The 25450-nt window shown below is 49.0% G+C and overlaps 1 protein-coding gene and 1 long non-coding RNA gene across 2 annotated transcripts; one reads left to right on the top strand and one right to left on the bottom strand.

Moving 5' to 3' along the window:
* Nucleotides 1–8884: 8884 nt before the first annotated feature.
* Nucleotides 8885–15212, bottom strand: TRIM52 (tripartite motif containing 52). The gene is given in 4 exon segments (XM_010384642.2): nucleotides 8885–10957; nucleotides 14032–14174; nucleotides 14177–14626; nucleotides 14629–15212. Coding segments are annotated over 4 exon segments (825 nt in total). The 5' UTR covers nucleotides 14840–15212; the 3' UTR covers nucleotides 8885–10936.
* A 27-nt stretch (nucleotides 15213–15239) lies between these two features.
* LOC115896503 lies at nucleotides 15240–17876 on the top strand. The gene is made up of 2 exons (XR_004056388.1): nucleotides 15240–15410; nucleotides 17608–17876. It is a non-coding gene; the product is annotated as an uncharacterized LOC115896503 (long non-coding RNA).
* The last annotated feature ends 7574 nt before the right edge of the window (nucleotides 17877–25450 follow it).

The raw sequence follows: 25450 nt of genomic DNA on the forward strand, positions 1-25450 counted from the left end.
CCTTTTCCGCTCCGCCCCAGGGCTGCCCTCTTTCCCTGCCTCGGTAGACCCGGGCCGAGACCTCGGGAATGCTCCGGACTCCTGCTGGCCTCTCCCGGCCCGGTTCTCTTGCACTAAAAATAGGCGACTCTGGCAGCGCCCCTCCTATGGGGCCTTGAGGGAAATTGGGGTTTTGTCTTAGAGCCCGTGTGGACCCCGATGGCGATGTCAGCCCGCGGAGAGGGAGGCGGCTTTCCGACGACCAGACCCTGCAGGATTCGGCCTTTCTCTTCTGAGTTTTCCTCCAACCCCCTCCGTCCCTCCCAGGGGATGCCCGCCACGTGATCACTTAAGTTCAGCCCTGAGGCGAAGGAGACGTGGCCTCGACCCTGGGGAACCCTTCAGGTGTAGCTTGAGGGGGAACGGCCGCCTTTCCCGTTGGGCACCCAGCTGTGGCTGTGCCCCGTCCTCGCCCAGCTCCTGGCCTAGGCATGCACTCTGGGCTGGGGCCGGGGCCCACGCCTCTCCAGGAGGAATCGCTGGGTTGACTCTGGGTCGGCAAAGGGAGCCTGGCCCCTTCTAGCGGAGGGACGTGCTGCAGCCGCTGGAGGAGGCTGAGTCAATCACGCTCTTCCCACCAGAAGTCTACCTGTGCCTGCGCCTGCCGGGCCTGCCGGCCTCTTCCTTCTCATCCAGGGGGCCTCTTCTCCAGCCTCACAGAGGTGGGAAGCTTGCTGGAGGCCCCCACCTGCCTTTTTGGGAAGACCCCGAGGCTGGCCCAGGCCCTGTTGGCAGGACCCTTCCTGACTGGGTCCACCGTTCCTCTGGGTCTCACCACTTCTCCAAGCCCCTGGGCTGCCTCCTCTCCCCGGCGTCTGGGACCCCAGAGGCACCACTTTCATTCCACACAAGGTAAGAGTCCCAAGGAGAGGCCGGGCGCGGTGGCTCAGGCCTGTAATCCCAGCACTTTGGGAGGACGAGGCGGGAGGATCACGAGATCGAGACCATCCTGGCTAACACGGTGAAACCCTGTCTCTACTAAAAATACAAAAAAAAAAAAAAAAAAAAAAAAATTAGCCGGGCGTGGAGGCGGGCGCCTGTAGTCCCAGCTACTCGGGAGGCTGAGGCAGGAGAATGACGTGAACTCAGGAGGCGGAGCTTGCAGTGAGCCGAGATCGAGCCACCGCACTCCAGCCTGGGCGACAGAGCGAGACTCTTGTCTCAAAAAAAAAAAAAAAAAAAAAAAGGCCCAAGGAGAAATTGGAGAGGGTCTTCTATGAAAGTCCATCTCACCATTCCTTTTCTGAGAGTAGTCCACAGGACCTGTACAGTTTGATACGAACCTCTCAGGCTTCCCTGCCAGAGGCCCTTTTCTCCAGGAGCAGAGGCATCTATCCCCTCCTGCCAGCATTCCAGACCCTGGAGGGCTTGCAGGGTGGCAGGTTTTCCCTTGAATGCTGAGGTGAGGCTGAGGGAAAGGTGCGTGGCCAGGACCAGAGGGCCTACTGACTGCCAGCTAAAACTCTGGACAGGAGGCTTTCCCACGTACTTTAAGATGATGACCAAAATCTTTACTGTCTCCCTGCAAAATCAGTGTGGCTTCCTCTGGCATGTCCCATACTCTTGTGTTTTGTGGCCACACAGGCCCTCCCGTCTTCCTCCAAACTCATTAGTTCTCTCCCACACAGAACACACATTGTTCTGCCTGGAAGGCCCATCACATTCCTCCCCAACCCTCTCAGTTCAATCCAAGCTTCCTTGGGGTCTCAGCTTAGGTTGCCTGTTCAGGGAAGCCTCTGGGACCCTCAGATCTAGACCAGGTGTGTTTCATGCTTTCATAGCGGTGGTGTAGTGTATACTGGTCCTTCTTACCCCTCAGGAGTCTCCTCACAAGGACTGCTCTGTTTCTGCTAAGTGTTGCATTCTCACCACCCAGTAGAGGGTTTGGCCTGTGGAAGATTCTAATTTTGGTGGCTAGCCTCATGGGTTGAAAAGTAAAGGTCAAGTAGTTAAAGGAAGGGCGTTCCAGGCAGAGGGATCAGCGTAGGTACAGAGGTTAGGGAGGGGATAGCTTCGAGGGACTGTTAGGGAGTGAAACCCCTGAGGGGCAAGGAGCCCTAGTCTGGAAGGCCTTGCTGCTAAGGGATCTGGATTTTGTCCTGAAGCCTAGAGTAGTTTCTTTAAGAGTCTGATCTCCCTTGGGCACGGTGGCTCACGCCTGTAATCCCAGCACTTCAGGAGGCCAAGGCAGGCAGATCACAAGGTCAGGAGATCGAGACCATCCTGGCTAACACGGTGAAACCCGTCTCTACTAAAAATACAAAAAATTAGCTGGGTGTGGTGGCGGGTGCCTGTAGTCCCAGCTACTCGGGAGGCTGAGGCAGGAGAATCGGTTGAAACTGCGAGGTGGAGGTTGCAGTGAGCAGAGATCATGCCACTGCACTCCAGCCTGGGCGAGAGAGTGAGACTCCGTCTCAAAAAAAAAAAAGTCTGATCTCAGCACTGTCCGCCTAGACTACTTCTTTTTTTAGAACAAGTTTTTATTGCTACCTGCTAAAAAGGCATTTATTGTCAGGGTGCCGGCTAGGTTGGAGGAATAAAACTAGAAACAAGAAGAGTTAAGAAGCTACTGCAGTAATCAAGACAAATGAGTCAAGCCAAAGGCTGAGGTGCTATACAGGAAAGTCTCTAGGGGGACCCTAAATTTAGCGGGGGAAGGTGGTGCAAGACTCCTACAAAGTGGTACTAAAGGAGGGACTGAGTACTTACTAAAGACCTTATGATTAAGAGGTGAAACATCTCTTCCAGTCCTCTCTCATCCCTACACTACTTCCTTCAACTCCAGTGTCTAGAATGGGGCTCTGTATATAGGAGCTTTTTGGTTGAGCATGGCTCACACCTGTAATCCCAGCAGTCTGGGAGCCTGAGGTTGGAGGATCACTTGAGCTCTGGTGTTCAAGACCAACACAGTGAGACCCCATCTCTACAAGATTTTTTAAAAATTTAGCCAGGCATGGTGGTGCACACTTATAGTCCCAGCTACTTAGGAAGGAGGCTGATGCAGGAGGATCGCTTGAGCCCAGAAGTTGGAGGCTGCAGTGAGCTATGATCATGTCACTACACTCCAGCCTGGCTGACAGGGCGAGAAGTTGGGAGACCAGAAAACAGGAGTACAAGTATAGGTGCTGTTCCACTCTTAGTGAGGTGGGTTATGAAATTAAATCAGTTCCTGGAATAAATCTTACAAAGAGATCAGAGATCAACTGCGGTTTATTTTATTTTATTTTTTGAGACAGGGTCTCACTGTCACCCAAGCTGGAGTGCAGTGGTGCCATCTTGACTCACAGCAACCTCCACCTCCTGGGTTCAGACGATTCTCCCACCTCAGCCATCTGAGTAGCTTGAACTACAGGCGTGTGCCACCATGCCTGGTTGATTTTTGTCTTTTTGGGTAGAGACAGGGTTTCACCATGTTGGTCAGCCTGGTCATTAACTTTTTAAAAAAATGTTTATTTCCTGATAAAGATTCAGCATACATTTTAGGCAGAAGTCTGAGGTCTAGCAGTCCCCCAGAAAGCATTCTGTTGTCTATTGGGGCTTCTTTGGGAGATGGACTGTGGGCTAGGCCTGGGTGCTTTGGCAGATACAGAGTCACAGGCTGTGGAAAGGGGATGGTCCAGGCAGGACTATAATAAATGCAGGGATGGCTGGGCACAGTGGCTCATGCCCTCTAATCCAGCACTTTGGGAGGCCAAGGCAGGCGGGTCACTTGAGGTCAGGAGTTCAAGACCAGCCTGACCAGCATGGTGAAACCCTGTCTCTCCTAAAAATACAAAAATTAGCTGGGCGTGGTGGTGCACGCTTGTAATCCCAGCTACTTGGGAGGCTGAGGCAGGAGAATCACTTGAACCCAGGAGGCAGAGGTTGCAGTGAGCCGAGATTGTTTCACGGCACTCCAGCCTGGGTGACAGAGACTCCATCTCAAAAAGAAAAAAAAAAAAAAGGAAATGCAGGGAGAAGGCAAGCTTCTAGCCTCCTTGTTAAAGGATTTAAAGTAGCATTAGATGGTAGAGAGAAACAAAAGATTCACTTTCTCAGCTTTCTACTGGAGAGAGAACTTCATATGAACTAGGGTGGGAAAAAGGTCAGAATGGGACCCTGGGGCAGGCTAGCTCAAATTTGTATGAGGGATAAAGGGCAGTCCTCTCTGCTCACACTAAGGCTAAATGGCCAGGGCCTGTTGAGAAATCACATCCTTTGCTGTAGGTGTAGAAGGGATTCTATGTGCCTAGGAAATGTCAGAGAAAAAGGGGATGTGAGCTCCATGGGTCCTCTCCAGGCCACCTGGATCCCCCCTTATCTCTGTAGGACTCTGCTTACTGCCAGCTGGAACTGTCAACCAAAGGGCTCTAAGTTGGCAACTCAGTCCCTTAAGAGGAGGGGAGATAGCTGGGTGTGGTGGCTAATGCCTGTAATCCCAGCACTTTGGGAGGCCGAGGTGGGCAGATCACCTGAGGTCAGGAGTTCGAGACCAGCCTGGCCAACAACTAAAATTACATTTTAATTTTTTTAAATATAAAAAAATTAGCTGGGTGTGGTGGCACATGCTTGTAATCCCAGCTACCCCGGAGGCTGAGGCAGGAGAATTTCTTGAACCTGGGAGGCGGAGGTTGCACTGAGCCGAGATCGTGTCACTGCACTCCAGAGCCTGAGCAACAAGGGTAAAACTCAAGTCTCAACAAAAAAAGAAAAAAGATGAGACGAGAAAGGTAGGAAGGCCTAAGCACAAACCTCAGCAGGGGGAATCGCTATATAGGATGAGCCTCCTTGTTCTTTTTTTTTTTTTTTTTTTTTTTTTTTTTTGAGACGGAGTCTTGCTCTGTCACCCGGGCTGGAGTGCAGTGGCCGGATCTCAGCTCACTGCAAGCTCCGCCTCCGGGGTTTACGCCATTCTCCTGCCTCAGCCTCCCGAGTAGCTGGGACTACAGGCACCCGCCACCTCGCCCGGCTAGTTTTTTGTATTTTTTAGTAGAGATGGGCTTTCACCATGTTAGCCAGGATGGTCTTGATCTCCTGACCTCGTGATCCGCCCGTCTTGGCCTCCCAAAGTGCTGGGATTACAGGCTTGAGCCACCGCGCCCGGCCGAGCCTCCTTGTTCTTAAAGGCTATTTTTATTTCAGTTGGCTGTTTGGAGCTGTGTAAAAAAATGAAAAAACAAAACAAAACAAAAACACACAAAAACCCTCCAAAGGGCTACTTCTAATTCAAATCCCCGAGGTGTCCATCTTTCCCCTTCCTTTAGGGGAGGGAGGAGGTGAGACAAGTAATAACTTAGAGGGACATTTCCTTCCATCTTTGCAGGTCTCCTGATAAGAGGAACCTTGCTGCATCTCCTACACTTCTCATGAGCAGAAATGAGCTCACTGCCCCACACTCAGGATTCTCATACCATACTTCTGAGGACTCTCTGGTTTGGACAGACTATGATTAAATTTATCACAACCTTTAGTTCTCATGGCCTGGGAGGCCATCTCCTCTCCTTAGACCCTGTTACTCCTAGATCCTCTCCTCTCACTAACTCTGTCAGCACAGACTGCTCTCCCTTCCAGGACTCCAAGAGCTCCTCATCACCCTCATCTCCTGTAAAAAGCAAAGAACCCACCTACCTGCTTTAATACTAGGTTTTGCTCCCCATCCCATTTTCAAAAAGTCAGGCACAAAGTAAAACCCTCCTAGCTTTGGGGAGTCTATTTTGAGGTTCCAGCTCTAGCCCCAGCCCTTTTTTGATAGGAAGTAATACAGTTTATTTTCTAACTTGTTTCCCTTAGTTTTCTCCTGTCTCCTCACCCGTGTGATCCACGTGTATCAGAAGTGATAGGTGACTCAAGATCATTTTGATCAGATTTTAAAAATACAATATTTTCTCCTTTTATGTCTAAAAATACTACCTTACAGCCTAGCACTCCCAGCTGGAAAAAGAAAGTTGTTTCATTTGTTTTTATCCTCCCCCTTGGACTTGCTCCTCCCAACGGCCCTAGGAAGAACTAGACTTTCATTGTACAGAACTGTGCTGTTAAATAGGATTTGATAGCCACTAGCTACATGTGGCTAATTAAAATTAAATACTATCTTAAAAATTTAGTTCCTGAGTTGCACTAGCCATATTTCAAGAGCTCAAGTAGTATGTAGCTAGTGGTATCTACTGTATTAGCAGATACAGAATACTTCCATTGTTACACGAAGTTCTATTAGCTTGAAAGTGGAGGACTAGTGTCCTGAGCTCCCTTTCTTACAATCCCATTTTACCAGCCAGCAAATATTTGCAGTAACTTCACTGTTACAGGATAACTTTCAGAGGGGTTAGGAATTGGGGGTAGGAAGCAGCATAGAATCTACAGGTCTTATAGGAGTTTCAGGAGGCATGGCATAGACGCCAGGGGTTGATGGTCAATGGGAGGAGCCTCAGGTTTTAAGAAAGTACTTCAGGGGCTGATGTTATATTATCAGTCCAGGACCACTTCCACTGTGGACTCAAGGGTTCTGCATAATACCTGAAAACAAAAAATGACATCCCTACTGCCCTGCTGGAACTGAGGAGTAGCTGAAGTGATTGTTATTACTCAAAATCTCTGGAGCTTGATTTTGTAAACTGCTTTATCTGTCATGGTTTTTGTTCTCCCAAAAAGTGACATAAGCAGCAGTAATGTTTAGGTTTGTTGACTTTGCTACCTCACTCCAAGAGCTGGGAGAAGTGGGTGCCATATCCATTAATCCACTGATGCTCAGGGTGTTTTTTTTTTTTTTTTTTGACATGGAGTTTCATTCTTGTTGCCCAGGCTAGAGTGCAATGGTGCGATCTCAGCTCACTGCAACCTCTGCCTCCCAGGTTCAAGTGATTCTCCTGCCTCAGCCTCCCGAGTAGCTGGGATTATAGGCATGCGCCACCATGCCTGGCTAATTTTGTATTTTTAGCAGAGACAGGGTTTCTCCGTGTTGGTCAGGCTGGTCTCGAACACCTGACCTCAAGTGATCCGCCCGCCTCGGCCTCCCAAAGTGCTGGGATTACAGGCGTGAGCCACCATGCCCAGCCCTCAGGGTACTTTAATAAAGTGCTAGCTACGCAAGCCTATTCTTCCTCAAGAGTAGGTGTTCCACTTTTGAACACCTATGCCAGGCACCAGCTATAGGGCTTAAGTGAGGATGATATGTGGATATGACCACTTTCCCTGACTCTACACCAGTGGTTCTCAACTGGGGATGATTTGGCAATGTCCCTTTATGGGACATTTGGTAATGTCTAGAGACATTTGTGGTTGTGACAACTAGTGGAGGGGTATTACCTGCCTATGGTGGGTAGAGTCCAGAGATGCTACTAAGTATCCTACAATGCATAGGACAGCTGCCCACAACAAAGAATTATCTAACTCAAAATGTCAATAGTGTTGAGGTTGAGAAATCCTCGTCTAGGCTTGGTGTGGTGGCTCGTGCCTGTAATCCCAGCACTTTGGGAGGCCAAGGCAAGAGGATCACTTGAGCCCACCAGGAGTTCAAGACCAGTGTAGGCAATGGAGCGAGACCCCGTCTCTACAAAAAATAAAAATAAATTAGCTGCACTATAGTCCTTGTTACACAGGAGGCTGATGCGGGAGCATTGCTTGAGCCTAGGAAGTAAGTGAGCTGTGATCGCACTACTGCACTCCAGTCTGGGCAACAGAGTGAGACCCTGACTCAAACAAAACAAAAAAACATTGAAAGACAGAAAGAGGCCGGACACGGTGGCTCAAGCCTGTAATCCCAGCACTTTGGGAGGCTAAGGTGGGCAGATCACGAGGTCGGGAGATCGAGACCATCCTGGCTAACACGGTGAAACCCCCGTCTCTACTAAAAACACAAAAAAATTAGCCGGGCATAGTGGTCGGTGCCTGTAGTCCCAGCTACTCGGGAGGCTGAGGCAGGAGGATGGCATGAATCCAGGAGGCGGAGCTTGCAGTGAGCCGAGATCACGCTACTGCACTCCAGCCTGGGCAACAGAGTGAGACTCCATCAAAAAGAAAAAAGAGAGAGAGAGAAGGAACAAGAAATCAAACAATCAATCCTGGTTTAGATGATAACATGGATCAGGCTTTTTTGTTGTTGTTTTTTTCCCCAGACAGTCTCACTCTGTCGCCCAGGCTGGAGTGCAGTGACGTGATTTCGGCTCACTGCAACCTCCACCTCCTGGGTTCAAGCAATTCTCCTGCCTAGGCCTCCTGAGTAGCTGGGACTACAGGCGCCCGCCACCACACCTGGCTAATTTTTTGTATTTTTAGTAGAGACGGGGTTTCACCGTGTTAGCCAGGATGGTCTCAATCTCCTGACCTTGTGATCTACCTGCCTTGGCCTCCCAAAGTGCTGGGATTATAGGCCCGAGCCACTGTGCTCGGCCTGGATCAGGTCTTTATGCCAAAATGAATCATGCAGTCTAGGCTCAGTAGGATAGTAAGGCTGTTAAATGTCTGATAAATTGGGAAGGAAAAAATATGGAGTCAGTAAAACAGTGGGCTCTCTAAAGCTGAAGGGCAGGTATAATTGGAGTGTGCTTAAGTGTATTAGAAGGCTAACAGCTAAGGTCATAGTGCAATGGGAGTTGATTTCAGATGTGTAGCCAATCTGTGTGAAGATGAGATACAGGGTACAGCCACAGAAGTACAGGAACAAGTTTAAACAGTCTGATTTGTGATACAGCAGTGAACAGCTGAACCTAATAGGGAAGGCATTCAATAAACAGATGAGCTATATGTTTTTCCTCAGTGTTTTTGTAGCCCACACCTCTACTTTTCATATACCTGAAAATCTCCCATTCACCCCTTACGTGTTAATTAAAATTTCAAAATTAAGTATGATTAAAATTAATGAAAGCAATAGTAATTTTAGAAGGAAAAAAATTTATTCAGATGACATGATAGCCATGTCACTGTTAAGCCTGAACTTTTCTTTCCTGGGTGGTGTAAAAGGTTCAAGAAAACAAGCTACTTTTAATAACACTCTTGCGGTGTTTTCTCTCCAGAGCTAGATATATCAAAACATTAAAAAATTAAAAAGTTTTTAAAGGTGTAAGGAGCAAATGGAATAACGAATAAAGCTTTTTCATCTGTTTAGTCATTTTATACCCAAGTTTCTCTAGAGTATTTATCTGGAAGTTTCTAGTCAAAATAATTAGACTTTGAGTTTCACAAACTCCTCTTGAAGCTCTTTCAGTGAGGCCTGCACATCAGTATGAAACACATTCTTTCCAAAAGCTAGCACAGGTAGATTTTAAGAACAAGCTCAGGAGAACATCACTCAAAATAATTCCAAGTATTTCACTTTTTTCCTTCAAATGACATTCATGAATCTGGTCCTTGAAAGACTAGTCAAGAAAATTAGACATTTTTTAGCATTAGTTTGCTCATACATACATATGCTATATTCTTATGTCTATTTTTGGCAAGTTTTGACGTTCATTATGAAATGAACAGCGAAATTGGTGTTTGCCTCTTGACATTTCAATGTCTATGTATTTTAAGCTTCAGTGTGTTAAAACTCTGCTGAAAAATTTTAACTTTGGAAATGTTCAAGTATAGATTCTTTTTCATTGTTCTTCCAACCTTGGGGTTGTTCTGTCCATGAGTTCAGCAGAATCCATTTTTCTTTGACAACCAAGAAACTTCAATATGTAACAGAAAACATGGAATGGCATTTAGATCTTCAAAAAGCAGGGCAAACTGGAACGGATGTACTGTTTCTCACAATGGTCTATGCTGACAGCAAGGCTGAAGATTTCCAGTAGGTTATGGGTTATCAGTGAAAGTTGACGCTTGGTTGTGACAGCTGCAGTATATCTTGAATCCCAGTTTTCTTCAATCTTTGCCAAAAACCCAAATTTAACACAGTTTGCTGTAGTGCCATTAATATTTACTGCTATAAATTTTCCTCCAGCTCAGTTCATTTGATACAGCTGCAAGTGTTTGGTGGTCAAGTAGTAGGCTCACAAAAACAGCACGTACAGTTTTGAAAGCCTTATTCTGAATGTAAGCAAAGTACAGTTTTCTTCATCAGTAGATTCATCTCGACTAACAGCAATGAAGGATGAGCCGATTTTTTTTTTTTTTTTTGAGACAGAGTCTAGCTTTGTTGCCCAGGCTGGAGTACAGTGGCGCAAGGGCATCTTGGCTCACTGAAAGCTCCGCCTCCTGGGTTCATGCCATTCTCCTGCCTCAGCCTCCTGCGAGCTGATATTTTTTAAGATCTGAAGTTTGATACATTCAGTCATTAATTCAGAGTTAAGACTGCAGAAGTAGATGAAGAAATTCTGGAATTCTTTATTTGTGGCAGCACTCAGAATGCAAAGTTTCACAAGTTTCTCCATTTTTTTCTCCTTTGCAATTAAAAGGGCTATTTAATATTAAGCTTTCATGGCTTTGAAGATTCCTGTGAATATTTCAATGCTGTCCAGTCTTAAAGCTGCAGAGAATCGGGCTTTGCAGAACACTCCACTGTTTTTAATGGCATGAATTCAGCAGTGTTTGGCATGGTGTCACTGCCCAACACTTTCAGATAACTCAAACTGAAGAAGTTGACCCTATCTTCTGCATAATAACATGAATATATACTTGCGAAAAGCCTCAAAATTTTTTTTTTGGCTGCCATTTTTAGCTACCTCAAAGGAGATAACAGAAAAACAAGGAGTACTGATGATGGAAGCATCTGGTCCCTCTTGCAGAGTGATGAATGATTTTATTGGTGGCAGCTGGGTGGCAGGACAATCCAGGCATCCAGTTATGCCTGAGCCCCAATAAGTGAAATCTTTGTTCATTTTCTTTTTGTATACCCGTCTGCTTCCTAAAACCTGACACCATTTAGTGGTGCCCTTGGTCATATCTAAATGATCTTACTTTCATAATCCTTTGATTCTAGCTTGCAGAGTCAAGACGAACTCTAACTCATGGGATGGACAAACTGGAAGATGTAAAATAAGTAAGGCTTTCTGGGTCAAAAAGCGTCTTTTTACCCAAAACCAAATTTTAAAAGAACATTGACCTCAAAACAATAACACTGTCCTGGTTATGCAATAGAAATAGCTATATAAATGTAATCATATCCTTAATGAACAACTCCTGTGGCTACCCAACTTTTCACACCTTATTGATTATAGGCCTTGCTGTGAATGCTTTCTTGCTCTATCTGAAGTATTCCCACCAAAGAGCTGTTTCCAACTTTATTTCCTATATTATGAAAAATGAAGTTTTTTCAACATTGTAACAAAGTATATGATAATGTATACTATATTAAATAAACCATTATACAAAAATAGTTCCTTTTACTGTTAACTATTATTATGATTTTGGTCAGTAAAATTCTAAATCATGCAACTATAATTTACATGTTTACCAATGGAAGGAAGTGACAATTAACTGCATAAAGAATGAAAGAGACAGCGGGGCACAATGGCTCACGCCTGTAATCCCAGCACTCTGGGCGGCCGAGGTGGGGGGATTACGAGGTCAAGCGATTGAGACCATCCTCGCCAACATGGTGAAACCCTGTCTATACTAAAAATGCAAAAATTAGCTGGGCGTGGTGGTGTGCACCTGTAGTCCCAGCTACTCGGGAGGCTGAGGCAGGAGAATAGCTTGAACTCGGGAGGAGTAGGTTGCAGTGAGCCGAGATCGCACCATTGCACTCTAGCCTGGCGACAAGTGAGACTCCATCTCAAACAAAAAAAAAAAAAAAAAAAAAAAAAAAATTGTGTCTTAACTGTGCACTTATCAATATTTACTATAAAATGGGGGAAGGGGATGATGATAAAAGTTAGCAGAGGAGGGCCGGGCACGGTAGCTCATGCCTGTAATCCCAGCACTTTGGGAGGCCCAGGTGGTGGATCTCCTGAGGTCACGAGTTCGAGACCAGCCTGGCCAACATGACGAAACCCCGTCTCTACTAAAAATACAAAAATTAGCTGGGCATGGTGGTGCGTGCCTGTAATCCCAACTACTAGATGTGCTGAGGCAGGAAGATCACTTGAACCTGGGAAACAGAGGTTGCAGTGAGCCGAGTTCGTGCCATTGTACTTTTGCCTGGGCAACAGAATGAGACACCATCTCAAAAAAAAAAAAAAAAAAAAAAAAAAAGTTAGCAGAGGAATGGAAGGTTCTCTTTTTTCCTCAGCTTCAGTGTACTAAGACCCAGAAGCATAGGACATAAGTTTTTTCCATGGGATAATTTAGTTATTACCTTGGGTGAAAACATGGTGCTAGGATTTGTCCTTAAAGTCAGATTAGTGTAACAGAGGTAGCAGTGATTTATGGTTAGATTTGTGTCTTAACTGTACACTTACCAATATTTGCTATAAAATGGGGGCAGGGGGTGATAATATCTACTATATGAAGCCTGTAGGACAGTGTTCTGTGTTTGTGTTTTGACTGCAACTCAAAGTAAGCAATATATTTTTAGACTAAGTATACACATGTATATATATAACTTAAAAGTTTCATAAAGCAATACTTACCCTTACTATGTCCCTGTGTTCTAATATTTTCTCTTATTTCATTTTGAGGTAATGCTAGGCGTGACCCATTTATTTTATTTTAAGACCCACTAGGCTGGGCGCGGTGGCTCAAGCCTGTAATCCCAGCACTTTGGGAGGCCGAGACGGGCGGATCACAAGGTCAGGAGTTTGAGACCATCCTGGTGAACACGGTGAAATCCCGTCTCTACTAAAAAATACAAAAACTAGCCGGGCGAGGTGGCGGCGCCTGTAGTCCCAGCTACTCGGGAGGCTGAGGCAGGGGAATGGCGTAAACCTGGGAGGCGGAGCTTGCAGTGAGCTGAGATCCAGCCACTGCACTCCAGCCTGGGCGACAGAGCAAGACTCCGTCTCAAAAAAAAAAAAAAAAAAAAAAAAAAAAAAAGACCCACTAATTGGTCAAAAACACAATTTGAAAACCACTGCTATAGGAGAACAAGAGGAAATACATTTTATAAACTGTAAAGCACTACTAAGATGTGAGCAACTGCTGCTGAATATCCAGGTCAACCTTTATGGGCCTGAAGACAACCTCTCTTTCGTGTAGGCACTGCCAGGAGTCAAATCTACCTACACTTGTGGTAAGGAAGATGGTACTCACTGTCATTGAGACAATTTTCTAATGCTTAGAAGTCAAGACTAGAAAGCAAGGCATTAACCATATCAGCACCCAAACAAGGGAAGACAAGTTACAAGAAAGCCAAATAAAACAGCAAACATTTGTTTAGTGCTTTATGGTTAACATATGTGATCTCTTTTAATCCTTACAATCCTAGGGAAAAAGTGAAGCTCAAGGAGGGTGACACCTGCCCAAGACTAGACAGTAAGTGGCAAAGCCAGGTCACCTGATCCTAAATCCTGCACTCCTTCCACTATGATAAAATACCAGGAAAGAAAAGTGATCAGGATATGAGGCACATTCTGATCCATCAAAGATGCTTTGCCTTGCTCTAGAAGGAAAACGGATCCTACTCAAGGTAGGATGCAATCCCAGACTTTCAGAGGAGGGTGTGGCCAGTTGCTACCAGTAGTCTAGGACTCACACCTGGCATTTCTGTCTACCAATACATCTATTTTGACACTGTTTGTGCTGAGGTCCCAAATGTCTATTATCTCCAAGTACTGTGGCTTTCTATTCCTATCTGTACCTGTCCCAGGGACTTGATCAAGGACTCACATTAGAGAGAAATGAAGTACTGGGTATCTGTCACTCGTGTCCCGCGCACTTAGGTAGACAAGACAGTATTAGCAGTAGTGGTCCGCTTCCAGTGACCGTCATATTATTTGTTCAGCTTCCTCTGGGGAAGCCAATCTGCCCCAGCCTTCATGGTTTTGTGTCTCCTTTTTTACCCATATGACCATCTCTCTCCACTGTGTCTCCCTCATCAAATAAAGAGTTTAGCAACTAAGTAGCTGAGGCAGTGGGAAAGGAATGCTACACATTCCCCAGCTCTCCTAGTTACCTTTCCACTCCCTTCAGCCCCCCACATTCCCTCATTTCTCTCACCTGGTACTCCTGAACCACCTCCTCCAAAGGCACCACGCTGTGGTGTTTGTGGCTCCTGGATTCTCGGCACACCACACAGATGGCCTCTTTGTCCACCTCACAGAAGAGTTTCAGGGATTCCTGGTGTTTGAAGCACATGCCCTATCATTACTCCGGTACCCCCGACAAGGAGTGGGGCACATCTGGCGAATTATGTGGACCATGTTAGCCAGCTGCAAGTTGGGACGAAAGCTGCGACGTGTAAAGCTCTTTCGGCACTGGGGGCAGGTGAACTGCCCTGGAAGGGGCGAGGAAGGAGACGGGTGGATGTCAGGATACAGCTCTTCATCTTCGTCCTCATCGTATGCTTCCAGTATTTCTTCTTCTCGGTAGACATCAATTCTCAGGTCAGGTCTCAAGCCTCCTAGGTAATAGTCCTGATCTTCCTCTTCTTCTTCCTCCTGGTCCCACATATGGTCTACGTTGTCCCAATTAGTTATACCACTGTCACCGAGCCAGAGTTCACCGTCCTTTTGGTCTTGGAACAACTCTTCGTCAGCATTCCCTCGATACAACACCTCTCGAATGGAGCCGTCCCATCCATCCACGGCCCCACCGCTTCCCCGTCCTCCTCCTCCTCCCATTCATCTTCCTCTTCGTTCTGGTCCTCCTCGTCCTTCTTACCCCACAGCTGGGTCACACACCCTCGGCAGAAGTTGTGCCCACAGCTGATGGACACGGGGTCCTTGAAGTAATCCAAGCAGATGGCACACACCGCTTCCTCCTGAAGGGTCTGCATGGGGCTGGGAGTAGTGGCATAACCAGCCATCTTAATGCCTGCGGCAGGTGTAGATACCTCAGCTTGGAGCTGCGGAGCGGGGACGCGCCTGCAGGCCTGCCTCCAGACTACTCTGGTGAGCCGAGGCAGTCCTCAACCTTGCTCTTCTTCCTCGGGCCCGCAGGGGAGCTTTGATCCCCTCTCTCAGGGTGCGAACGCCCAGATCCAGACTGAGCCTCTCTCTGGGATCGGTGGGGACAGACCAGGCTGCAGCCCCCCGCTGCTCGGTCCTGTCACGTCTCTCGCTACCCTCAGGGTGTGCCCTACACTGCGGCGTCCGCCTCAAACGCAGCCGCCAGCTACCCGGCCCGAGGCGACGCAAAATGACGTCTCGCTCACGCACACGCTCGGGAGAGACGCTCTAGGCTGGCGGAGGACCACGTCTCTATGGTGCGCCAGGAGCCGCGCCGGCCGGGAGTTGGGTGAGCTGGGGGGCGCCCGCGCCCGCGCGCCGCCCGCCCTAGCTGGGCTAGTGCTGCACATTCCAGCCAGCCCCCTCCCCAAGACCCCATTCCCAATTCCCTTCTCAGCTCCCTCGGGCCGGCAGGGCGGCTCTGATCAGGTAAGCGGCGGACGCCGGGAAGCGGCCCGGCTTGGGAGAGGTGGTTTGGTTGGTTGGCTGGTTCTGGATGGGGGGGTCAACCCTCGAGCGGGACTGGGTATCCGAGCTGTTGTCCGGCCTGAGCGGGAGCCCCGGGAAGTTTAGAGGGAAGGGGTATAAATCTCTCCGGGAAGCCCCGCCCGGGCCGGGGCCGAGTTGGTCCAAGGCGGTGGGGAAGCTTCGGACACCACCCTGGTGCTGTCCCCTGTCCCGCCGTCCGCGCTTGGGGTGCCTTGGCGGGGATCCGGGTGCCGCACTGGGAGGCCCTGCCGCCCGGGAGGCTCGGATCCGGGGCGCCCAGTGCCCCCCGCTGTCTTCCGGGAGTCGCCGGGCCGCAGCTCCACGCAGGCCTCGGACGCAGCCTCCCGGCGCCCAGGCCTGTTTCTGCTTGTGGGGCCGCGGCTGCGCAGTATTGCGGCGTCTCCCAGCAAAGCTGCGCCCCGGGCGTGGGTCCCCTGAGGGGGCCGGGGCTCAAGTTCCCCTTGGTTCTGCCGCCTGCGTCGGGGTAGGGGTTCCGAGTTCCAGCCCTGAGCTCTGTGAGCTCGGCCGGGAGGGGGCTGGATTTGGGACCACACTTCCTCACCGCCGTGGGTTAGACTTAGTTTGAGAGCGGCTGGCCCTTCCTTCCTGTCCCGGTGTTCTCCGCTGTCTGTTATGCTCTTTATTCCTGCCTGGGGAGGGAGGGCTGGGGGCGCCATCTGGGTCTGTTTTCTACCCCAGCGGGGCCCTAGGACAGTGTCATTTAGACACCACTCTGTCACCTTTCCTGGAGAGGGGCCCTGATCCAGGGCTGAGATTTTTTTGAGATGGAGTCTGGCTGTCGCCCAGGCTGGAGTGCAGTGGCGCGATCTCAGCTCACTGCAAGCTCCGCCTCCCGGGTTCACGCCATTCTCCTACCTCAGCCTCCCGAGTAGCTGGGACTACAGGCGCCGCCACCACGCCCTGCTAATTTTTTTGTATTTTTAGTAGAAACGGGGTTTCACCGTGTTAGCCAGGATGGTTTCGATCTCCTGATGTCGTGATCTGCCCGCCTAGGCCTCCCAAAGTGCGGGCTGAGAGATCTTACAGTGTGAGGGGGAATGAGGCCTTCGGGAAAGGCTTCTCAGGGGTTGTCTCCTTCTGTCTTCTGTCTCTCCAGGTAGGGACAGAACCAGGTCAGGCCTGGGCTTGCAGTCCCAGAGAACAGAGGATGGAGATGGGGGCTGGTACTCATGGGCTCTGTGTATGCCTTCTATGGCCTGGTTCTGTGTATAAATGTTCCACCCCAGTGCTGAGGGCCAAGACATCCCCTTGGCCTTGGTGCTGGGGGCATCCTGGGGCAAGGAGTGTAGGCAGAACTCCTGAAAGTTGGAGATTTGGGGAAATTGTGTCACCTCCCTTTTAGACTCCTGTAGCCCCCTGCAGTGGCAAGATCTCAGCCCACAGCAATCTCCACCTCCTGGGCTCAAGCAGTCCTCCCACTTCAGCCTCTGGAATAGCTGGGAACACAGGCATGCACCACCACTCCAGGCTAATTTTAGTTTTTGTAGAGACCGGGTTTCGTCATGTTGCCCAGGCTAAAGTGCCGTGGCTATAGTCTCAATTATTGCACACTACCACCTCAAACTCCTAGGCTCAAGTGATCCTCCTGCCTCAGCCTGCAGAGTAGCTGGGACTACAGGCATGTACCACCATGCTTGACTTAACCATTCTTTTTTAGATTTTTTTTTTTTTTTTGAGACAGGGTCTTGCTCTGTTGCCCAGGCCAAATGCAGTGGTGTGATCATGGCTCACTGCACCCTTGATCCCTGGGCTCAGGTGAACCTCCTGCCTCAGCCTCCCAAGTAGCTGGGACTACAGGTGTGCATTACCACATTGGGCTAATTTTTATTTTATTTTTTTGTCGAGATGAGGTCCTGCTATGTTGCCCAGGCTAGTCTTGAACTCCTGGTTTAAGCAGTCCTGTCTCAGCCTCACAAAGTGCAGGAATTACAGACCTGAGCCACTATGCTCAGCCCCATACAAGGTTTTTTTTTTTTTTTTTTTTACCTGCCCTTCAGTAAGAAGTACATTGCACATACTGATCCAATACAGACCTGCATATATATAACAGAAACAAAATTTCTGCAAACTCTTCTTTCCCTTATGACATCCAAGGCACTCTGATATTTTATTTCAGTAAAATGCTGTTGAAGACCCACGGACATGACTGCACCCCTCACTAACTGATCACTGGTTTGGGGAGGAACACCAATGTCCCAGTGGAACCTTGAGAACACCTTGGAGTCCTCCTCTTCCTCTCTGGACCTGAGCCAAACTGTGAGTGGCACAGAGCAAGGACCATATGTATTCTGTTCACTGTTGCATTCTCAGTTCATTGACCACAGTGCCAAGCACACAGTGAGCACTCCCTGTGTATCTGCTGAGTAAATAAACGAACAAACCCAACACCTTTCAGCCAAGTCCTGCTGATTTGTTTCTCCTCCGTTCCAGCCTTACTTCTGCCAGCCTTACTTACTTCCAGCCTCACCCCCATCAGCTTCAGACTGGATAAAAGGAAACCATTTCTCGAAAGGATCACTTGCCCTCTCATTTCAGGCCATCCTGCAGCCACCAGAACCTTCTACATGAAATGAAAGGCTCACCACTTCATAAGCTTTAGGGAAATTATTGACCAGGTGCAGTGGCTCACTCCTGTAATCCCAGTGCTTTAAGAGGCCACGATGGGAGGATTGCCTGAGCCAGGTGTTTGCCACCAGCCTGGGCAACATAGTGAGACCCCGTCTCTACAAAAAAAAAAAAAAAAAAAAAATGGGTGTGGTGGCTCACGCCTGTAATCCCAGCAATTTTGGAGGCTGAGGCGGGTGGATCACTTGAGGTCAGGAGTTCGAGACCAGCCTGGCCAACATGGTGAAACCCCGTCGCTCCTAAAGATACAAAAATTAGCCAGGTGGGGCGGCAGGTGCCTGTAATCCCAGCTACTCGGGAGGCTGAGGAGGAAGAATTGCTTGAACCTGGGAGGTGGAGGTTGCAGTGAGCCAAGATCGTGCTACTGCATGCACTCCAGCCTGGGCAACAGAGTGAGACTCCATCTCAAAAATAATAAAAATAAATAAATAAAAATTAAAAGAAAATTACCTGGGTGTGACGATGTGCGCTTGTAGTTCCAGCTACTTGGGAGGCTGAATTGGAAGGATCATTTGAGCCCAGGAGGTCAAGGCTGCAGTAAGCAGTGATCGTGCCACTGCCCTCGGCCTGGGCAACAGAGCAAGACGCAATCTTAAAAAAAAAAAAAAAATTCCTGGCCAGGCACAGTGGCTCATACCTGTAATCCCAGCACTTTGGGAGGCCGAGGCGGGCGGATCACGAGGTCAGGAGATCAAGACCATCCTGGCCAACATGGTGAAACCCTGTCTCTACTAAAAATATAAAAAATTAGCCAGGTGTGGTGGCAGGCGCCTGTAGTCCCAGCTACTTGGGAAGCTGAGGCAGGAGAATGGTGTGAACCTGGGAGGCAAAGCTTGCAGTGAGCTGAGATTGCACCACTGCATTCCAGCCTGGGTGAGACAGAGAGACTCTGTCTCAAAAAAAAAAAAAAAAAAGCCAGGAGGAAGTCCCAGCCCTGGGCTTGTCTTCTTTCTCCTCTTTGTGGAGAAGCTCACAGATCCGGGTGCAGCAGAAGTGTGACTGCAGCCCAGGCTGCCTCCCTGCGTCTTCGTACCTTCTCCTTGCCCTGCACTGCCACACCAGCAAACAGTAAGATCTACAGGAGCCACACAGCTTCCCCGCAAGGCAAACAGCTGGGGTCAGGGGTCAACCTGCCAGCTGCCCACGCCAAGGGGACAGCTGCCACACCTCACACTGGCCTGGGGCACCATCTTCCACTTGCCTGAGTCGTGCTAACCCTTCCCTCCTGGAGCAGCCTTTGGCCTGACTTCCTGTCCCCAAAGGTGGTCAGGCACATGAGGCTGAGAGTGCCAGTCCCTCCTGTTGCCAAGGGCGCCGCTGTCCAACCTTGCCATGTCTGTGCCTTCACTGGATTCTGAGCTCCTGGCAACTGCATGTAACTTCACCTGTTTCTTGTAATCAGATTTCCTTTGGAGGCGAGCCCAGAGTCCTGCCCATGGAAACACAAAATCCATTTGAGAACCCAAGGGACCCCAGAGCATCTCCACAAGCCCCTGACAACCTGGACAACTGACAACTCTTCCCCCTGCCATCCCCAAGGTGGCCTCCCCGCCACAGGACTCCGTGTTCCTTGCATGACTGTCCTTTCTGTTCAGCCTGGGCTCTGCAGAGTGCATCACCCAGCCCCTCACTCCCACCCCGGCCTTCGCACATGCTGGTCTAAGTCATCTGTGCCTGCAGACATTAAGGTGGAGGAACGTGATTCCACCAGCACCCCACAGCCTGCGAGGAGGTGAACCCAGGGATTCTGTGTCTAAGTCCACGGAGGGATGAACAGGCCCAGGAAGCAGGAAAATCCTCCTGCCCAGGCCTCGCTCCCACCCCCACTGTCTCCCTGTGTGGCACCTTCTGGTCAGTCAGCTCAGCCAAACACAGGCATTCCGGGCCCGGCTGGACTAGCCTGGACACCTGCCTCTCCCTTGGCTCCTTCCTCAGCCGCTCCTGTGATGGGACAGACAGTGAGCCTAGAGTGAGTGCCAAGGATGTGAGTGTAGCCTCCGGTGTGCATGCCACAGTCTCAGGAGTAGGCCGAGCAGCAGGCACGTGATGAGGGCTCTGAGCACCCTCAGGAGCAGAGAAGTAGCTTACAGATCCGGCAGGTCAGGGTGGCAGCTTGGCAGGAACTTCTTCCTCCAGATCACAGCGGGAAAAGCAGCCTCCACCCCACAGGTCACTGGCTTTGTGTCCTGACGGTGCTGCCACAGCCTGCTCCTGGGAATGGATTCTCTCCCTTGACCCAGACCCAGGAGGCCTCACCTCAGCCCCAGGGATTCCCGCTCAGGGAGGCCAGGGCGTCTCCCGCGTTGCAGAAGTGCTGAGTCAGATTTCTAGGCTTCAGGCAGCCCTGAGATCCACCCCCGCTTGGCACACACCTCTCCTGCTAACTTCTCTGGAGTTGGTCTCAAACCACCGGCTGCTACCCATCCCTTGAACCCAGCTGAGAGCCGTGCCGAGGGACTAAGGGGTCCTCGGAGCAGGCCCTTAGAGCCTACGTGGTACTCACAGGCCTCAGGTACCTCCTGTTCCAGAGATAGAATGTTCTGGAAAGAGCAGCTGCAGCGGGTGCACTCAGGGCTGGCTTTCCTCAGCAGTGTTGCTGCAACTGCATTTCTCAGGACTCTAATTTCAGAAATCGCATCCGTGGAAACTCACACCAGTCATCTTATGCTGGAGAAGCCTGCACGAGTCTACCTGTGACGGTTCAATTCCAGGTCATGGTGGGGAGATGAGCCCTTACACATAGCTGGGGGACTGTTTGTCAGAGGTGCAGAGAGGCTGTGCAGCATGGCGGAGTCACACGGACATTGGCAAATCACAGCCAAGGGCCAACTCTGGCCCTCAGCTTCTTTCTGTAAGGCCCAAGAACTAAGAACAGTTCTTAAATTTCAAAAGTGTAACGAAAGAAAACGAGGAATTGTAAACAAAACAAAAAGGAAGATGTGAACAGAGACCATATCACGCCAGAAAAGTCTAAAATATTTAGTATCTGACACTTGACAGAAGTTTGCTCACACCGGGCTAGGAGGCTGGAGCAGAGGCCCCGAGTGCCTCTGATGTGGAGATTGAGCCTTATGTCTGTCGTCTTGTGGTGGGACACAGGTTGGTGACCCCAACATGATCGCAGTTGTCATCCTGCATTCCCTCCCTCCCTTGTGCCAGCAAGTAGATGCGCACTGGGGTTATTAATGAGTGCTGCTGTTCTGGTACAGGAGTCCCCCCTACTCCTTGGGAGATGTAGTCCATGACGCCAGCTGATGCCTGAAACCTAAGATGACATAGAACCTGACGGCCATCAATCGAAATACGTTTCTGTTCATGTCCCCGCTCACACATGGAATCCCTTTTCCATCTGAACTGGGTACTTGCCATGTACTGTGGCATCACTTTGGCTGTTAGAGGCGTGGTAGCAAAACTAACACAAAGCCCTTTTTTCTTTATAATTTGAAGGACAGAAGGTCCGTTCTTACTGTAGGTTTTTGCAACCTCAATATACAATTTTTTTCTTACTGAGAACATTCCCCTTTTCACTTAAAGGAGTACTTTATGGCTTCTATTTGGCACACCCGAATTGCCAGCATCCCTACTGTGTGCGTTGGGGTATTATTAAATAAAATAAGGGTGACTTGAGCAGCGTCCTGCCGTATGCAGTTTGATAGCTGAGATGGCGGCTGAGTGACCACGGCAGGGAGGGTGGACAGTGTGGAGACCCCGGAAAAAGGGATGGAGCAGCATGGCACCACAGACCCCGGACACAGGAATGGAGCAGCATGGCGCCAGATGCCACACTCCTCAAGATGGAGCGCCCTGTACAACTCAGGAACTGCTTATTTATGGGATTTTCCATTTAACATTTTCGGACTTCAGTTGTTCCCGGGTAACTGAAACCTCAGAAAAGGAAACCAGATAAGGGGAAAGGCTGCTGTGCTGATTTTCCTCTCGAGACCCTGCACTGGGGGCTGGGAACAGATAAGGCAGCATTTCCTATCCTCAGATTGCTTGTGGTTCCTGGGGGAATGGATGCAGTTGTCACACAGCTTGTCATGCAACGGACACAGTAATTCATGCCAAGATTAGTGTGAGGGACATTCAGGAGTCACAGAAGCATCCTCCCCTAGTCAGGTGGGTGTGGGGACAGGCTTTTCTGCAGAGCACCGAGGCTAAGCCATCATTCTATGCACCTTAGCACCACTGCCATCCCACTTCTCCCATCTACATACATCTTTAAAATCAGCTCTGCTGGGCCGGGCGCGGTGGCTCACGCCTGTAATCCCAGCACTTTGGGAGGCCGAGGCGGGCAGATCAAAAGGTCAGGAGACCGAGACCATTCTGGCTAACACAGTGAAACCCTGTCTCTACTAAAAATACAAAAACTTAGCCGGACGTGGTGGTGGGTGCCTGTAGTCCCAGCTACTCGGGAGGCTAAGGCAGGAGAATGGCATGAACCTGGGAGGCGGAGCTTGCAGTGAGCTGAGATCATACCACTGCACTCTAGCCTGGGAGACAGAGCGAGACTCTGTCAAAAACAAAAACAAAAACAAAAAATCAAGTGAAGAGACAACCAGCAGAATAGAAGGAAATATTTGTGAAGTATTTATTCAACAAAGGATTTGTATGCAGAATACACAAGGAACTCAAACAGTGCAACAGAAACAACCCCCAAATAATGGGATTTTAAAACAGCCAAAGGAGCCGAATACACATTTCTCAAAAGAAGACATACCAGTAGCCAATACGTATGTGAAAAAATGCTTAACATCACTAATCATTAGGAAAATGCAAATTAAAATCACAATGAGATATCATTTTATCCCAGTTAGAACAACTATTATCAAAAAGACTTTCAGAAAATGACAGATGATGGTGAGGATGCAAAGAAAGGGGAGCTTTCATACACTGTCAGAGGGAAGGTAAATTAGTGCAGCTGCTATGGAAAACACTATCGAGGTTCCTCAAAAAACTAAAAACGGAGCTACAGTATGATCCAGCAATCCCACTACTGAAGACTTATCCACAGGAAAAAAAAAAAAACCCTGTTTATTGTAGCACTATTCCAAACAGCCAAGATCTACCTAAGTCCACACCAACAGACAAATGGTTAAAGAAAATATCGTACATACACCCACCGGAAAACTATTTTATGCCATAAAAAGAATGGCGTCCTGTCATTCACAGTGACATGGATGAGCCTGGAGGACACCTTGTTAAGCGACATAAGCCAGGGACAGGAAGATAAATGCCACATGTTGTCACTCCTACGTGAGAGCTAAAATAGTTGATCTCATAGAAACAGAGAGTAGAAGAGTGGTTACCAGAGGCTGGGAAGGATGGGTGGGTGGGGAGATAGCCAGAGGTTGGCTCACAGACACAAAAATACAGCTAGACAGGAGGAGTAAGTTCAAGTGTCCTGCACCACTGTAAGGTGAGTATAACTAACCCTAATTTAATGTATATTGTCAAATAACTAGAGGGGCAGATTCTGAACGTTTTCAACACAAAGCAATGGTAAATGGGTGTCAGATGTGCTAATCACACTGATTGGATCATTACACATTGCATGCATGAATTGAAACATCACATGTACCTCATACACGTGTACAATTATTAGGCGTTAATTTAAAAATAATAAGAAAAGTGAAAAAAAAAAGAAAGAAAACAAAAAGAGAGAGGCAGAGGGAGATTCCATGACCGTCCGGGGGAAGGTGTAGTGCTGGGGAGATCCTGCCACTGCCCTGCAGAAGGAGGGACCCTGATCCCAGGAGTGCCACTGTGGCGCTGGCAAAGGCCAGGAGAGGAGGCTCCTTCCAGGCTCCGGAGGGAGTGCCAGTACCTTGGTTTCTGCTTAGGGGAACCCGCCTTGAACTTCTGATCCCCAGCACTGTGGGAGAATCAGTGTGTGGTGGTTTAAGCCAGCACGCTATGGTCATCTGCCACAGTAGCGGTGTGAAATGACCACGCATCCTACTGACTAAGGCCTGCTGCATCCTGCGAGTCCCAGGGCCACTTGAAACCTGTGAGCGCTGCAGGCCCTCCCTGAGCCAGGCTGGGAGGAGGAGGCCTGGTCTGGGAGGAAAGGCGGCCTCAGAGCTTGTGAGCCCACTGTCTCTGGGCCACCACCGAGACAGAGGCCCAGGGGATGGAGAATGGGGCACAGGCACCCTGGTGCACCCCCCATGAAGCAGAGGCAGTAAAGGTATGCACATGCTCTCCCAGGTGTGGGGAAGGCAGGAAGGAGCAGGTAACCCCAGGTTAGGCCAGGTGAGAAGGGGACAGCACACACCCAGTTGTTCCATAGCTCACACCTGGGGACCACAGGGTGAGCTACACCCACCTAATTTTCATTTTTTAAATTAAAAAAAATAATTTTCGTTTTTCTTTGAGACAGTGTCTTGCTCTGTGCCCAGGCTGGAGTGCAGCAGTGTGGTTTCAGCTCACTGCAACCTCCGCCTCCCAGGTTCAAGCAGTTCTCCTGCCTCAACCTCCAGAGTAACTGGGAATACAGTTGCCCATCACCATGCCCAGCTAATTTTTAGTAGAGATGGGGTTTCACCCTGTTGACCAGGCTGGTCTGGAACTCCTGACCTCAAATGATCTTCCCACCTCAGCCTCCCAAAGTGCTGGGATTACAGGCATGAGCCACCGCACTGCCCACCCAGCTAATTTTTAAATAATTTTTTCAGTTTTTAATTATTTTTACATTTTTGAATTAACTTTTTAAAAAAGTTTTAAACTAAGTAAACAAGCAAAAAATATCTTCTTTCATTTTCCAATAAATTCCATTAATTTATATTTCAAGTTTCTACTTCTTAGTTGGAAAAATAATCTAGTCAAACTTTGGGATTTCTCAGGCATCTCAGGTTTGAAAGTCACCTTCTGTGTTACCCACCTCTCCCCTTGCCTTCCATCCTGAGCTCCAGGGCTACAATGAGAATAGTGGATCCTTCTCACTGCCGGTTGGGGCCTGCTCTGTCATGACCACGGATCCTGGGTCCATGCTGTCCTTGGCAGGAAGTGCCAAGGGAGGGACCCTCTAGCTGCTGGAGTCAATCTGTGGCACTCTGTGAGGCTGGACGCGAGGCACCCCTGCTGGCTCACTCTCTAAGCTGCTTACTAGAGCTGTCAAGCAGGAAGTCCGGAAAGGACTCATCTGCAGGGCTGGCTACATATTTTGAGAAGTCCTGTGCAAAATACAAATGCAGAATCCCTTGGTGAGAAAAGCAGTGGGAAAAGTTCGGTTATACATACTCGACTATAAATATTTTTCTTGTAAAATATGTTATTATTTATAAAACATAATACTACTGATAGGGCCGGGCACAGTGGCTCACGCCTGTAAT

The sequence above is a fragment of the Rhinopithecus roxellana genome, chromosome 3 (assembly GCF_007565055.1).
Source record: "Rhinopithecus roxellana isolate Shanxi Qingling chromosome 3, ASM756505v1, whole genome shotgun sequence".
NCBI classification, from domain to species: Eukaryota; Metazoa; Chordata; class Mammalia; order Primates; family Cercopithecidae; genus Rhinopithecus; species Rhinopithecus roxellana.